The sequence below is a fragment of the Pollicipes pollicipes genome, unplaced genomic scaffold (assembly GCF_011947565.3).
Source record: "Pollicipes pollicipes isolate AB1234 unplaced genomic scaffold, Ppol_2.1 Scaffold_2555;HRSCAF=2994_pilon_pilon_pilon, whole genome shotgun sequence".
Classification (NCBI taxonomy): Eukaryota; Metazoa; Arthropoda; class Thecostraca; order Pollicipedomorpha; family Pollicipedidae; genus Pollicipes; species Pollicipes pollicipes.
In genome coordinates, this window is record NW_023596136.1 from 39,439,773 (window position 1) to 39,453,801 (window position 14,029).

A 14,029-nucleotide genomic window follows, 5' to 3' on the forward strand; every position below is an offset into this window, starting at 1 on the left:
GCCAGAGGCGGATCCGGAATCTCAAACCAGAGCTAGCATCCCCCGCCATTACGAGAGTAACGTCCTAACGCGTGGCCACAACGGCGCCGGTCGCAGCTGCGCCTCTGAGGCACTTTTACAGCCACCAGACGTGAGGCGCCTGCGATCGACGCCACGCCACGAGGGGGGGGGGGGGGAGGGGGGCTGAGAACCTGCGCTCGTGTGTGTGGAGGGACTTACAGAGCACCTGCAGGCGGACATGTGCCGTCTTCAGGTCGCCAGCGGTGTTGTCGGCTAGACACTCGAACACGCCGGCGTCGGAGCGGGTGACGGTGTCCAGCCGCAGCAGCTCGCCGCCCTTCAGGTCCACCACCTTACTGCCGTCCTGCACCTGCCGTCAGGTCAGGTGAAGTGAGGTAAACTCAGGGCATGGCAGATCAGGTCTGCTCAGGTTGGGTGAGCTCACGTTGGCTCATATCAGGCTGAGCTGGGTCAGGTTAAGTCAGATTAGCTCAGATCAGATTGCATCAGATCGGGTTGAATCCGGTCAGGTTGGGCAAGGTCAGATTGGTTCAGGTCTGGTTGAGTCCGGTGAGGCTGGTTCAAGTTAGGCTGAGTCATGCGAGGTTGTCTTGTTAGGTCAGGTCAGGTAAGCTCGAGTCCGGCAAGGCTGGTTCACGTTTGATTGGATCAGGTCAGGTCGGGCCGGGACATTTCAGGCTAATTTACATCAGACTATGTATAGTCATGTAAGACCATACCATGGCGGTCTGGTCGGGTCTGGTTTGGCTTCATTAATTTGGTTCAGGTGCTGCTAGTCAGAGTTCAGAAGGGACAAGTTCACAGTAAGACAGCCTAGGACCAGTCAATCAAGCGAGGCTTTGCTGGGCGGCGTCGTGGCCCGCCAGATCAGCACGGGTTGCTGCACCAGCTAATACACGAGCACGTTAACACTCCGTTTACGTCTGCTTCTCTGTGTCAATTCAGGCCATCACGGCATCGCTGCGCTGTCGCATGACATCGTGCCCCAAATATCTTCCCCCAACTAAGTGTAATAACCCGTCCACCGCTGCGTGCTCCTTGGACGAGATTTACGAACTACTGATCACCGAAGGGAACACTGCGACGCGCTTTCCCTTTCCGATACTTTTATGCTGAGCCAGAGCCCGTACTGGGAGCCCCGCAGAGCCAGCTGTGGCTCCCCCCCCCCCCCTAATACACCGTACCCGGTCCATGGCGGCGGCGGATCCATCCGCCTGGCGGGAATCCCATTCGACGCGCGATGTTTAAGAGTGCAGTCTATATTCAAATTCGGAGTAGCCGGGCCACAATCACGAAGGTCCGCGCCGAGCGGAGGTGCCGGTGGTGGCGCGGCTCGCAGGAGCCGGCAAACGGGACGCGATGGCCGCACGCGGCGACACCTGTTGGATTGTCTCCAAAGGAAGAGGGGGGAGGGGGAAGGCAAGCTCCAAATGGTTCAGCTGCCCAGTCTCAGACTGTCACCCTCGCGGGTTGTCAAATGCCCTGCAGTGAATGCGAGAAGCTAGCTATCACTGCATGCCGCTCTGAAGCGTGCACCGGAGTCATTCCATTAGTGCAATAGTGGTGCCATAGTAGACAATAGTGGTGCCACTTTCTAAAATAGATTGGGGGTGGGAGTGGGAGGGGGGACGGGGGGCTTGACCGAAAAGGTTGACCTCAGCTACCTCCAAAAGTGATTTCTCTTCGGATTCGCTGTATGAGAATGACTTTCCATATTCGAGTTAATGTGAAATACACTTTTATGAAAGGCTTAGGATGGGGTGTAAGTCACAGACAAAAGCGTCTTATTGAATCATTAAGGGATCACTGATGGCTACCGCTGCGTTGATGGTACTGTGTGATCACCACAACCACGATTATGCGACAAATACACTTGCCACTGTTAGGAAAACATGCGATAAATTTTATCTCGGTCACCCAGTTCATTTCAAGGCTATCGCAAATCGCGGTCAACTGTTCTTTACCGTAATCCAGGCGTCATCACTTGACAACACTTGCCAGGATATTCGCAGGCTGGCTTGACATATGAAGTAGTTAGCACGACTTGTTACAGAGCATTGACAATGACAAACACATTATGCACCTGCAGGGTACCATTTGACACAACATTAATGTGATATTTATAATGACGTATGAAGGTACCTACTGCCTATTACACCCGTAGTTGCTGTAATTGTTCGGTGGTTATTTGGATGAGAATCACCTCGTTGCTCATATGCATTGAGAGGGCTGAAAGGAGCACTGGGGCGGGAGGAGGGGGCTCACATCAGGATTGGGAGGGGCTCGCGTCAGGATTGGGGGGGAGGGGTGGGGGCTCATGCCAACGAAAGTATATAGAGTGACACCACTGACAGGCAGTGAGGTGGGATTAAATTTCGTCCATAACAGTTGATAAAGCTATATACATGGGACCATTTCTCTTTAAACATAGTTGTGCCCGAAAGCCCCTTGAGGTCTGACCAACCAGCTCGACAGATCAACGAATTCGCCGCATGTGCCGCGGTGGCGCTCTGTCGCTGCTGACGGCTGACGGAGCTCGGCTTTCGCGCCGAGGCTTCAGCTGCCAGGTTTTCGATGGGCTGGCAAATTTCGTGTAACGTATTCGTTTTGAAGTGAAGCAGCATCGGCTCTCCAGACTAATTCAACACAAATTGGTGCAGCCACATTCTACTGAAATACTTTGAAGCACGTGGATGAGACCTAATGACATGATGTTCAAGGAGCCATATATCTTATTATAGCAGTGAGGATTGAGCTCTGTGGATTCGTTCCGTAACGTGGTCACTTCAGGGTAAAATTGCAGCTAGTCTAGACGGCTGAGAAAACGAGCTTTGTCGAATGGCACACTTTGTTCTTGCTCTCACGTTCGTGTACAGTTCAACCGTGGGATGAAGCGTGATATTTCCCATTTAAGTTGGCATCTCCTCTCAAACACAATGTACTCACGTGCATTTTCCATTGCAGTGAGGGAGTAAGCCAGTGCCCAGCCCCACACCAGCGTGACCCGTGAGTACAGCTCTCGGTGTTGGCGGCCGAGCGGCACGGAGGCCACCCTGTCCTCACAGAATACAGATGACCTCACTGCGGTGCCGACTGATGGCCGGCACGTGCGCAGAGACGGAGCCCGCGGGACGGGCGCTGGTCAAGCCGCAACGGTGTTGCCGCGACCGGGCGATAAGACGGCTATAACTCCCGTCCAGATGGGGATCAATTAAGCTTATCAGGTCGGGAAAGAGGCCATACGTCCGCGTTTACACAGGGTGGCCGGCGGTAAATGCCGACATTAGCCGGTGTGGGGGGCCCGGTCACCGGGGCGACTTCATGGCACGACCACCGCTAAGTGAAAGGAATGGCCCGGGGCGACTGCCGCCCTCACGCGCCTGGCCAGCGCTCAGCGGCACCACCTGTCCGGTCACCGGCAGGACGGCCCGACTTAACGACCGACGAGGGGGTGAGCAGCACCTCGTGGTAGCGCAGGCGGGTGCAGGCGTCTTGAGCGGGTAACGCCTGCTTGCATCTGCCGCTTGGTCCCATCCTTGCATGACGATAGGCATGCATCACGATAATGCGTAATGCCATGAATAACGTTCGCGGATGGTTACTCCTGAGCTAGCGACTGCCTTGCCACCCGGCTCCAGCCCTCCGCAGACCTCAGGGATGCGCCTGTCGATCTATCTCGCATCTCCCGCACCACATTGTACCTCTGCCGTTTTTCAGATAGCTGCAATTAGTGCAGCGTCCAGCGTCGTGCTCCGGTGTCCCAGGAGAGGCATCGGCCAGCACCGCCGCATTGACCGCGCGCCGCCACTCGTCGCATTAATCAGCCGTCGTCTCGTGACCTGGCACTGTCCGCGGCGATTCTGCCGCAGACAGCGCGCCAATTTGGCACAGCGGCCGTGCATAAGTAATGCTAAGAGCGGTGGCGAGTGCGGTGCACTCGGTGTGGTGGTGCATGCTGGATGAAGCCACTTGTGCTTTTGCTACATCATATTACGCAGCCACACAAAGAGGTCGATTTGCGAAGACCTTGGCTTCTGGAACAAATGTGAATAAGCCTGGTGGCGACGTGCCGTGAATAGATTCATATCTTTCATAAAGGGACCGAGCCGCACCAAAGCACGTTCTCCAACTTTATGAGTTGCCGAACTGGAATGAAATGTTTCTATAGAAAAGAGTCTGTCATACCCAGCCAACGATGCTGCTCATGCAGTCGAGATTTTGGATCTAGGCGCATACTGTTGTAATAATAACGCGCGTCCGGGCGGCCGGATGAATACCCTGCGCCCAGGTGGGGTGGGTGTGGAGGGCAATTTGACCCCCTGAGATATCAGCAACTATGAGAGCTAGAGACACCAAATTCGCAGGGTGTGTTGACCTGTACACAAACTTACTTGCATCGTAACTTGATGTTCCCTTGTGATGACCGTGGGGTTGAGTAAGGTCAAACAATGTTTAACTCGCGATTGATGTCCAAAGTACCCCACACATTATCACGCCACCACCGTGCACGTTAGTACTTGTTTTAGAAGAAAGGTCAATGGTGCTCATTTCAGGTCAGTGGCCTGGTTTGGCCTCTCGGAGGTCTTGGTGACCAAAGTCATGTACGAGTACTTCGATTTCTGCATTTGAATAAGCGTAAAGGATTATGCTGGACAACATCTTCTTAAAAACAAAATGTTAGATCATGTTAGATCAGTGAACATGAATCATGAATCATGTTAGATCAGTGAACTATTCTGACCTTAAAGAAGTTCATGGAAGGTGTATAATGCGGTTCCTGTTATCGATTAATTCAAAATGAGCATCATGAAATACACTTTTACAGCAGCCTCAGGAGTAAAAAGCAGGCTAATTTTGATCTTGATCTGGCCTACATGCATGGCCCTAGGTCAAAGCAATATGTTAATTCATTTTTGTGCTGCCTAAGAAACTATCTCAGAGATGTACGACTTTGTCTAACAACCCGTTGTTGCATCAGATTGAACGATTCCCTAGAAGCTGACTTCGCTGAATCCATGTCCTGACTTTGACCTGTCGTAGATTAATAACCTCACAAGGTAAGTCTTAATTTTGCATACAAATTGGTCTTTTATTCAATTGTCTACAATGAGGCAAAATGTGGCGTGGCTACACCGCGTTGTTCGGAAATCATTTGGGAAAACTTTCGGGGGTAAATTAAACCGCACCCGAGCGCATGTTAAAGAATATATCTGGAACTGGAATGCTGGTACTTCACTGAATTACCGGCCTTCTTTACATCCCTGTGCTAGGGCTGAAATAATTCGGCACTATTGCGCCATAACGACCAAACAAGACATTGCAAACTTTTGTGATATGGATCAGTGACAAGTGCCAGCACTTCCTGCGCATGCAAATGAGATATTGTCTCTGAAGTTACTGAGCTCTTCCGTAACAAAACACCTGGAATCTCATCCCCGAGAGGCCGTTGGGACTTCATGAGATTTTAGACTTAGCACATCTGAGTACAGTACAAAGAGATGAATAAGACAGCGTGATATATTTCTTGCAGACTTTTGAGACCTGTGTTGTATCCAAATATTCACCCCCAGCTCGCATATGTTTTCGTTTTCGCCAACCACGTTTGTGGTGACGTATTTCGCAAAAAAAAACAACTAAGGGGGCCATGTCGCATACTTAGTGCAGGTGAACTGAAAATCTTGTCTTGATGCAGCACTTATCATAGCTGAACACTGACTCCTTATACAACACCTGCCCTCACAAGCATGCGGTAATTTATAGTTTTTTGACAGCAGGGGTACTCTACTGTGACCCCTTTTTAATACCAGATCGGTACGTTAGTGCAGCAGTGAAAAAACGGACAGTAGCAGCCACGTGACCTACGCTAATACTCTGACCATTTTCCATTACTTTCTATGCATACATACGCGTGCGTGTCACGTTACTTTTGCCGGCCGTACCAGACAACTTAAAATACAACTTAACAACTTGAAATACAAAAACAAAAAAAATATCAGCGTAGTTTGTTTTTAAACATACAATGCAGCGCCCGTCTTCGCGGGCTCTTTTAAGGAGCGCCACTGAATACCATATCATGTCAGCATTCTGGGGTGGCGTCAACCGGAAACAGAGCCCGAGTGACCTTAGGTGACCTTGACCTGGAATGATCCATGCACCACGAGCTATTTTATCAATCCTTTTCATTTACGATATAGCGGTTTTGCGGATCATTTTTGCATCAAATTAGCAGCTTCGATCCGATCGGAACTGTGCCCCATCAAACTGTGCACGGTCTAAATCGCCGGTGAAGTTTACAATATTGCCACTTCACACTTTCTGAACCGCCGAAATAGACGATGGCGCACATACAAAGCTGATAGTTCTTTGGGAAACCTCGAATTGCCACATTTTCACGGTAAAGGTTTTCGGAAGTTCAGCACAACATTATGAAAACCTTTGCCGCTTAGCATCAAATCATTACTCTTACACCTGACCTACCAATTTTAGCTTTCTACCATGTCAGGTCCCCTGAGAGGCCACACATAACTGAAATCTTACCACGACCTGCGCATGTTTTCCACCCTCATCGTTTTCCAACATTGCTCTCACACATCTCACGTGGAATCGACGGGCGATGCCAATTTCTCTTGCCACCAGAAGCACATTCATAACTGTCGTGATTGCCACCACATGGTGACCACATGGTGACATAACCAAACGTTGACGAGGGCTCAACAGCGACTTTTCAGCACACCCGACAATGCCTCCGAGAACAAGACTAACGGGCCCGAGGAAGGCGTCGAATGTAGGTAGAATTGCACCAGCAATCACGGCTGCAGTGCCCGCACTGGACCTACTTGACCTACCCGGTTCTACCCGGACCTACGGACCTACCGGACATATCAGACCCACCGGACCTACCTTTTTTCGCCACTTGACACGCGGTTTTGGGTTGCCGCTGGCATGACACTCGAGGGTGGTGTTCTGTCCCTGCTCGACGATCACCAACCCGCTCTCAGGCACCGTCCGTATGAAGGGACCATCTGCGACAGCGTGATAAATCGGCTGCGGGTGAGCGCTCATTGCCTTCAATTAGTGCGATTCCCGCTTGAATAATGCACGTTTTTGCGCACAGGCGCATCGTAGGCAGATGATAGATGAACCAGTTGTGCCATACGTCATGTGCAAATGGATAATTGTGTGAAACCAATCCTAATAACGTCGCCTGGTTTTGCGGGACGAACCTTAATGTACGTGAAGGAGAAATGTGCTGTGCACTTTGTGACATGATTGCATACTTTATCTTGACCTGACATGCGGCGCTGCTCTCACGCGGAACATTCAATGCCAGGTTAATGATAATCCAATATGTGGCATATTGTTTTTCATGCGCACAGACTGAACATCAAACATTCGTGGTGAGCCTAGTCCGCGTGGCAGCATGACGTTCAGCATGTACTCACACTGGACGTCCAGCGTCTGTGTCTGCTCCAGGTCCCTGTCACTGAGCGCCACGGAGCAGGTGTAGACGTCGGCGTCCGCAGGTCGCGCCTGACTGATCTGCAGGTTGTAGCCGTCCGAGAAGGCGGAGACGGCCCTGTTCTCGCACCACCTGGTTCTTCACCGTCAAGACGTGTCGGTCCCTCTTCCACATGACCGTCATCGTGCCTGGAGGAACACTGGCTGCAGCTGACCTCGGAGAGACTAGGCCGAGCTACCTGCGGTACTGACGCGACGAGTGACGGTATTGCGTGTGGTGACATGAATCAGATTCGTGTGACACGGGCGCACTCTGATCTCGGTGATGAATGACTCACGCAGGAAAGTATTTTGAAACCTGACCTTAGACCTCTCGGACTTACGCGTAATACATGCATAAATGATGCGTAAAAATCGGTCCAATTTGTTCCAGGACTCCATGGGCTTCATATAGGCACCATGTTGAATTAATGCCGGCGTTTCAACTGAGGGAATGTACTAACGCGTGCTGAAAAAACTGCACGGTGTGTCTATGGGTGACATTGGGCAATGCAGCAACGTTAAAGATCTTGCAAAGCGGAAGTCTTCAGCGCAACCGCCTTTATTTCCAACCTGAAAACACTACACGGTGGTAGTGTTTTATAGTACACAATCCGTGACCTAGGTGGTTGGTTCACAGTGAGGTAAAAATTGCAGAATGCAATCAGCGCGCATACGGCAATATACCTACACTCAGCACCCGATGCCATGTCCTTCACGCCGTTGTGTTCGTTATGGAGCAAATGACAATGGGAAGATCTCGAATGGATAGCTTTGAACAAGATAAATGGCCGTTTTCACCCGAACATTGTGAAGGAGACTGGTGGCGTGCCAAGAAAACCTTGCGGTATTCGAGAGGTGCTCCTTATGGATGGGCACGCAATCTGCGCTGCCCAAGCGATCGTGACAGGTTTAAATCTTCTCAACGATAGTCCCCGCACGTAGGTGATTTCCAAGAACGGAAATTAATGTCGCGCACAGAAACAAAATCGAGCCACTTTTGAACTCTCCCATTATCAACGGCGAACGCATTCCTCGACTGGATGGAAGGATTGTCAATGAAGAAGAATGTCTTTCAATTCTTGCCACCACGTGACGCACGCACAAGATGCTGTAAGTTATGGTATGTAATGACAGCCAAACCTTCTTTTGTACCCAGTAGCATTCGCCATATTACAAATAACTGCCGCGAGCAAAAGAAGGGACGGAAACGTAATCACCGCTAAAAAGGTCCAAAAGGTCCAAAAGTACTCGGAGGTAGCGTCTCGACTGGGCCGTCACGCGGTCTTGAAATAACCACGGGAAAATGTTCGTGCGAAACGAGCATAATTGATACATCATGAGCTCTAGAAAGTTTCGCTGGACTATTTAAGTCGGTCCTTTGTGGTCTCCGGCAAGCCGTAGTGTCAGGGTCGGAGGCGAGGGGGGGAGGCTTTGGGGTGGCACCTCACGGTCGGCGAAGGTTTGTGAAAATGCTGCCGGGCGTGGCGTTCAAGGGTACATAGCCGGTAGCTTTTTCCTATTTATAAACTTGATAGCTCAATTAGCTCAAGTTGACAATTTTTCAATTCAAAGGCAGCTGAATTCATAAGCAAGAGACGACAACAGCACTAAGGCAGTTCAACGTAAAACTGATGCCGAGGTCTGGAGAAGATGCGGACCAGTGCTAATGCGCACGGTGCGACAATGCGCTCTTGTACCTCAGACCAGCAGCGGTTGGCTGTCGACTGCCGGCGGTATTCGTCGCAACCGCATAAAAAGTCTGGCGACTACAGCCACGCGGATGACAGCCACTTCGAGAATAGGCCAGGGCTCGGTTGTCGACGGCAGCTCATCGCTCCTCACTGGACCGAGCGGCGATCCCACATTCAGACACGGCCCATTGTGTGGGCCTCATTGTGGTCCAACATCGCCCGCAGCGTAGCGAGCCGGTCCGGGAAAGACAGACACCCAACGCAACAGCGGACCGTCAACGCCGCACCAAAGCAACCTATCATCCTCTCTATGTCTCATGCACCCACTCGCTCACGCACACACTCACTCACTAACTCACCACTCATCCACCCACCCTCTCTCTTCCTCTCTCTTTCTCTCTCTCTCTCTCTCTCTCTCTCTCTCTCTCTCTCTCTCTCTCTCTCTCTCTCTCTCTCTCTCTCTCTCTCTCTCTCTCTCTCTCTCTCTCTCTCTCTCTCTCTCTCTCTCTCTCTCTCTCTCTCTCTCTTTCCCCATCTTCCGCATTCTTTCCTGTTTGTGCACGTCTGCGCATGTGTGCAATTTATTTGTTATTGTCCACAAACATAGGAACCAGGCATTGATAACTCGGCTGAGTTCTGCAAGGCCAGGGAAACAGCTTTTTGCGCAAAGTCGGAACAATATAAATAACTATTTAAGAATACCAAGCAAAAATATCAAGACCCCAGCTTTTCACCACTGTTAGATGGAAGATCTTGTTATGACAATAAGCCACCTCCAATATAAAAGTAGGCACTGGCTAAACGGCGCTATTGAAGAAACAATGTCACAAAAAGGATCACAATGGGAGCATGTAGGTAAAGCATAACTAACAGCATTGGTTGACCGATACCTTATATATATATATATATATATATATATATATATATATATATATATATATATATATAGTTACTTATATATACATAGAGTGTAATGGTTAGTTCTTTTCGGAGCAGGATCTTTAAACGCACATTGCAACAATATGCCTTATGTCATATTTTAGTATCATTGTTCATGACATATGCTGAAATATTTTTACAACTAACTGCATTTTCTTTCTTTTCATTGCTGTTGTATTTTTTCCTTGCGTATTGTTGAGGAAAATGACATTGGCTAGCCTGACAAGTTGATGAATCTTTGAATATAACGGGAGTGTTCCGCACTTGTATATATTTTAACTGAGACGGCCATCTTACGGATCATTCAGTGCAGTTAACAGGTCTGTCCATTAAAAAACAGTCTGGTTCCTGAACTTGATGTCTGCAAACTGCTGCAAACTATGTTTCGTGCAGCCTATTTCAAGTTCATCCAGACTTGCATGATCTTATCGAAGCGTCAAATGGCGCAGTCACCTCATTGGTCAAATAGCGCTCGAGGCCAAGAAAGCAGTCTCATCGGGCTATTCGTGTCCGGCTTATGCAGGCACGATTTCTGGCATCACCAAACTTTGATTGGCCCTGGGCCTAGGTGATGCCGTTCATGCAAGTTTGGAACATGAATCGTGTGTTGTGCTCTCAATGCGGGAACTTGGACAGTGGAGCAGGCTGTAATGCAAATAAGACTGGGAATCAAAGAACTTTTGAGCTAGAACCGAGCATATGCAAGCAAGAGAACGCTACAACATCACGAACAAATATGCACGAACACCACGGGAAAGGGCCGAAATACGCGCACATAACGATATTCGGTTTATGGGAAACGCCGCATCCCTAAGCGCGACACCTCTCGACAGGTTTATGCACTACAAGTGAGTCAACCCGCCCGCCATGGTGGCAACTTCGCACGACCAGTCTGACACCCACTCTGTCTTCATAGAAATACCTTTGACGGTCCCTGCAAAACTCCAAGGGACCCACGGTGATGTGCATGCCATTCGGTTAAAACGTGGCGTTATGTGAGTAACGGTGATGTCAAAACTTACCGAGGTCCTGCAGCACAGGGCAAGGCGGTTTTACCATGACTTACCGAGGTCCTGCACCACGCACGGCAGGATGGTGGTGTTGCCCTCCTTGACTACATGCGTGCCGGAAACAGAGGAAAACCGTGGCGGAAACAAGTTCGCCTGGTCGTACGTCTGGTAATCATAGTCGAAACTGCCGTCCGTGGCTGGCACCGCAGCTGAAACGAGCCAACAGTCTCGTGAGGTCAACGCAAACCAGTCTAAATCAAATCGGTACAAGCCAGATAGGCGGGGAGATGGGTTAGACGTCATTGAGGTGGATGTGGCCTCTCGAGGCTCAAAAGAGTGGTTGGTAGGTCCCTGTCAGGTGACGGAATACAGGCCATTGTGCTTCACGAATCCCATGCGAAAACACTAGCACACAAAGGATACTTCACAGGAAGGTAGCCGAAGGAAATATACACGCAGCATACCTGTTAACACTGGCTTTACCGGCTGGCGGGCACAATAGTGATGCATTTGGATAAGAAGTTGCGCACGCATTTCAAGATCAGCAAAAACTCCCACAAAAGCATTCAGTTTCTACCTCCAACCCAACAAGGATGCATGTGCTCAGAGACGCAGCCAGAATTTCATACGCGGAGAGGTAGCAGGATTTACGACGGTGTGACGAGCTAATTTTTCACGAACGAGTCAAAACCCCACTGACGGTACCCACGTACTGAGAACAGACTAACATACCCCCAATACGCTGTAAGATACTATGCATATCGTACTGAAGGTTGTGTCCCACCTTCAAGATATGCTTCAAATACATACTCTGGTTAAACTTCAGGACTAGTTACGTCTAACAGTAAGGCATGAAAGTAATAATAAAACATGGTTTGTGCCATTGTAGGACATCACAATGCAATGAGAAGATTAGTTTTATTTCTTCGTGCCAAAATTATGGAATCTGCTAGGAGCTATCATAAGTCATTCCGGACCAGAGGTACCACTTTTTAGCTGTTTTGACTCGCATATTGCGTGCCTGCGGGCTTAAAAGTGCCACGTCTACCGTTCTGAATGGCGTCAAAACAAATCAATGTTTTTGATTGGCACAGTGGTCGTTAAAGGCCATTTACCGAAAACCGCACTGGTTGAAATTTAAATTAGCGTGTCACTACGGACCGTGTGATACCTTTTTCCCACAGCCAAGGGACGCTTCCGAAAGCAGCCACTGTGCTGAACGCCTTAAAGGGCAGAGGAATTCAGAGCCATAGTATAGGTTTCGTTAAGTTTGTGGTATGATAGCTGCATGCTCGTAATTTTTGCCACACATGAAGTGTTTCAAGCTTTCGTGACAGGCATTACCGCAGCATCTTGGCAAGTTACTGCATTGGAAACATTACACAGCACAAATGTTGGAAAAGCAATGCAAACATAAAGTATTACTTCCATACTGTTGAGTAGAGAGTTCAATGCCATGTATCCCCTCGGAGTGGCTACTTCAAATAGGAATTCTGAGCTATTCAGAAGGGCTTCGAGAAAACTCGTGTCATCGACTAAATCTGACCTGTCCCATTCAACCATACGTGAAAGTGTGAAACTGTGTCCCCACTCCCTTTAATGACCTACCGATGTGAGTTTGCCCTGGTGCCTTAAACAACTGGTTCAGCTGTGTGCCGTGCATATGCGCTTGGCTTTCTGCTAGTCTTGTTATGAAACTGCGGCTGTTGGGCTTTACGTGTCGCTGCCTATAGCAGCCTCTATGAGATTTAAAGCAGCAATAGTTGTCTTGATCACCAGATTTCCAATTGATGTTCAGAAGTGCCGTGTTGAAAAACTGCACCCGAACCTGACCGGGGGAGGCGGGGGGAGGGGGGGGGGGGGGGGGGGTGTTAAGGCCCCATGAGTCGCCCCTGGGCTGTGCTACTGCCTGTGTTTACTGTAAGACAATAGAACTACTCAACAAAGTGCAGTTGAATGACTTCCATTGTAATGCCTTCGTCGGCGAAGTAAATATGTCACGTCAAAGAATCAAGTGGTTTATATTAGCTACCCACATACCAAACGCATTCATTTTTGCCATTATACTTCCATATGCTTGATGAGCAGGACTAGTGATCAATGGTGTCGCACGCTCGGAATTACGGTAGCTGTTTAATGGGCTCTTCCATGAACCTCTTTCCTTCTCAACACCTGGCTTTTCCAACAATGAATCCACGACCACGTGCGCAGTTAAAAGTAACTCGCCTCCCAGCCTTAGAAAGAGCCTTTGCATCGTGACAGGCAGACCCACGAAATATTCCGAATCTGACAGGTGATCAAATGAACACATTGTGGGGCATTTTCGTATGCCAGTTGAGGCCGCTGAGCAATGACCAGGTTATTGAAATATGGAACTGATTTGGCTCCATACGTAGAAAGGCTCACTTGCCATTCTTGTTTTGGATTGCTTTGGTGTTATGCAGAGACTGCGTGTTATACTGTCTGCGGGTGCGGGTCAGTGCGGGTCATTGCTGGTCAGTGTGGGTCAGTGTGGGTCAGTGCGTGTCAGTGTGGACCAGTACGGGTCAGTGTGGATCAGTGCGTGTCAGCTGTGGGTGAGTGCGGATCAGTGTGGGTCAGTGCGGGTCAGTGTGGGCCAGTCACACTCCACAAAGCGCAGCCATACCGCAGAATGATCAACATGTAAAAGTCGAAGAAAATGATATGCCGCGCTTATTTGGGATGAGTCCGTATAAATGACATATTTTCAAACCGACGGTCCTATATACCCTCTGAACCAGAAGGGCATATCTGGTGATCAAATAAGACGTTATCAGATGCGCTGGGATGATTTGACCAGGCATGACTTAGACATGTTGGCAAGTTGACGAGGTGGGAGATAGAAAG

At 49.5% G+C, this 14,029-nt stretch overlaps 1 protein-coding gene across 1 annotated transcript in view; it reads right to left on the reverse strand.

Moving 5' to 3' along the window:
- The window catches only part of LOC119101054 (limbic system-associated membrane protein), a gene marked incomplete in the record, with an annotated part of 19,833 nt that extends 6,259 nt beyond the window's left edge, over window positions 1-13,574 (reverse strand). Inside the window, 6 exon segments of the mRNA XM_037224304.1 lie at window positions 220-370; window positions 6,922-7,043; window positions 7,464-7,618; window positions 11,174-11,180; window positions 11,218-11,370; window positions 13,568-13,574. Of these exon segments, the coding sequence (XP_037080199.1) occupies window positions 220-370; window positions 6,922-7,043; window positions 7,464-7,618; window positions 11,174-11,180; window positions 11,218-11,370; window positions 13,568-13,574 (595 nt within the window).
- Between the last annotated feature and the right edge of the window lie 455 nt (window positions 13,575-14,029).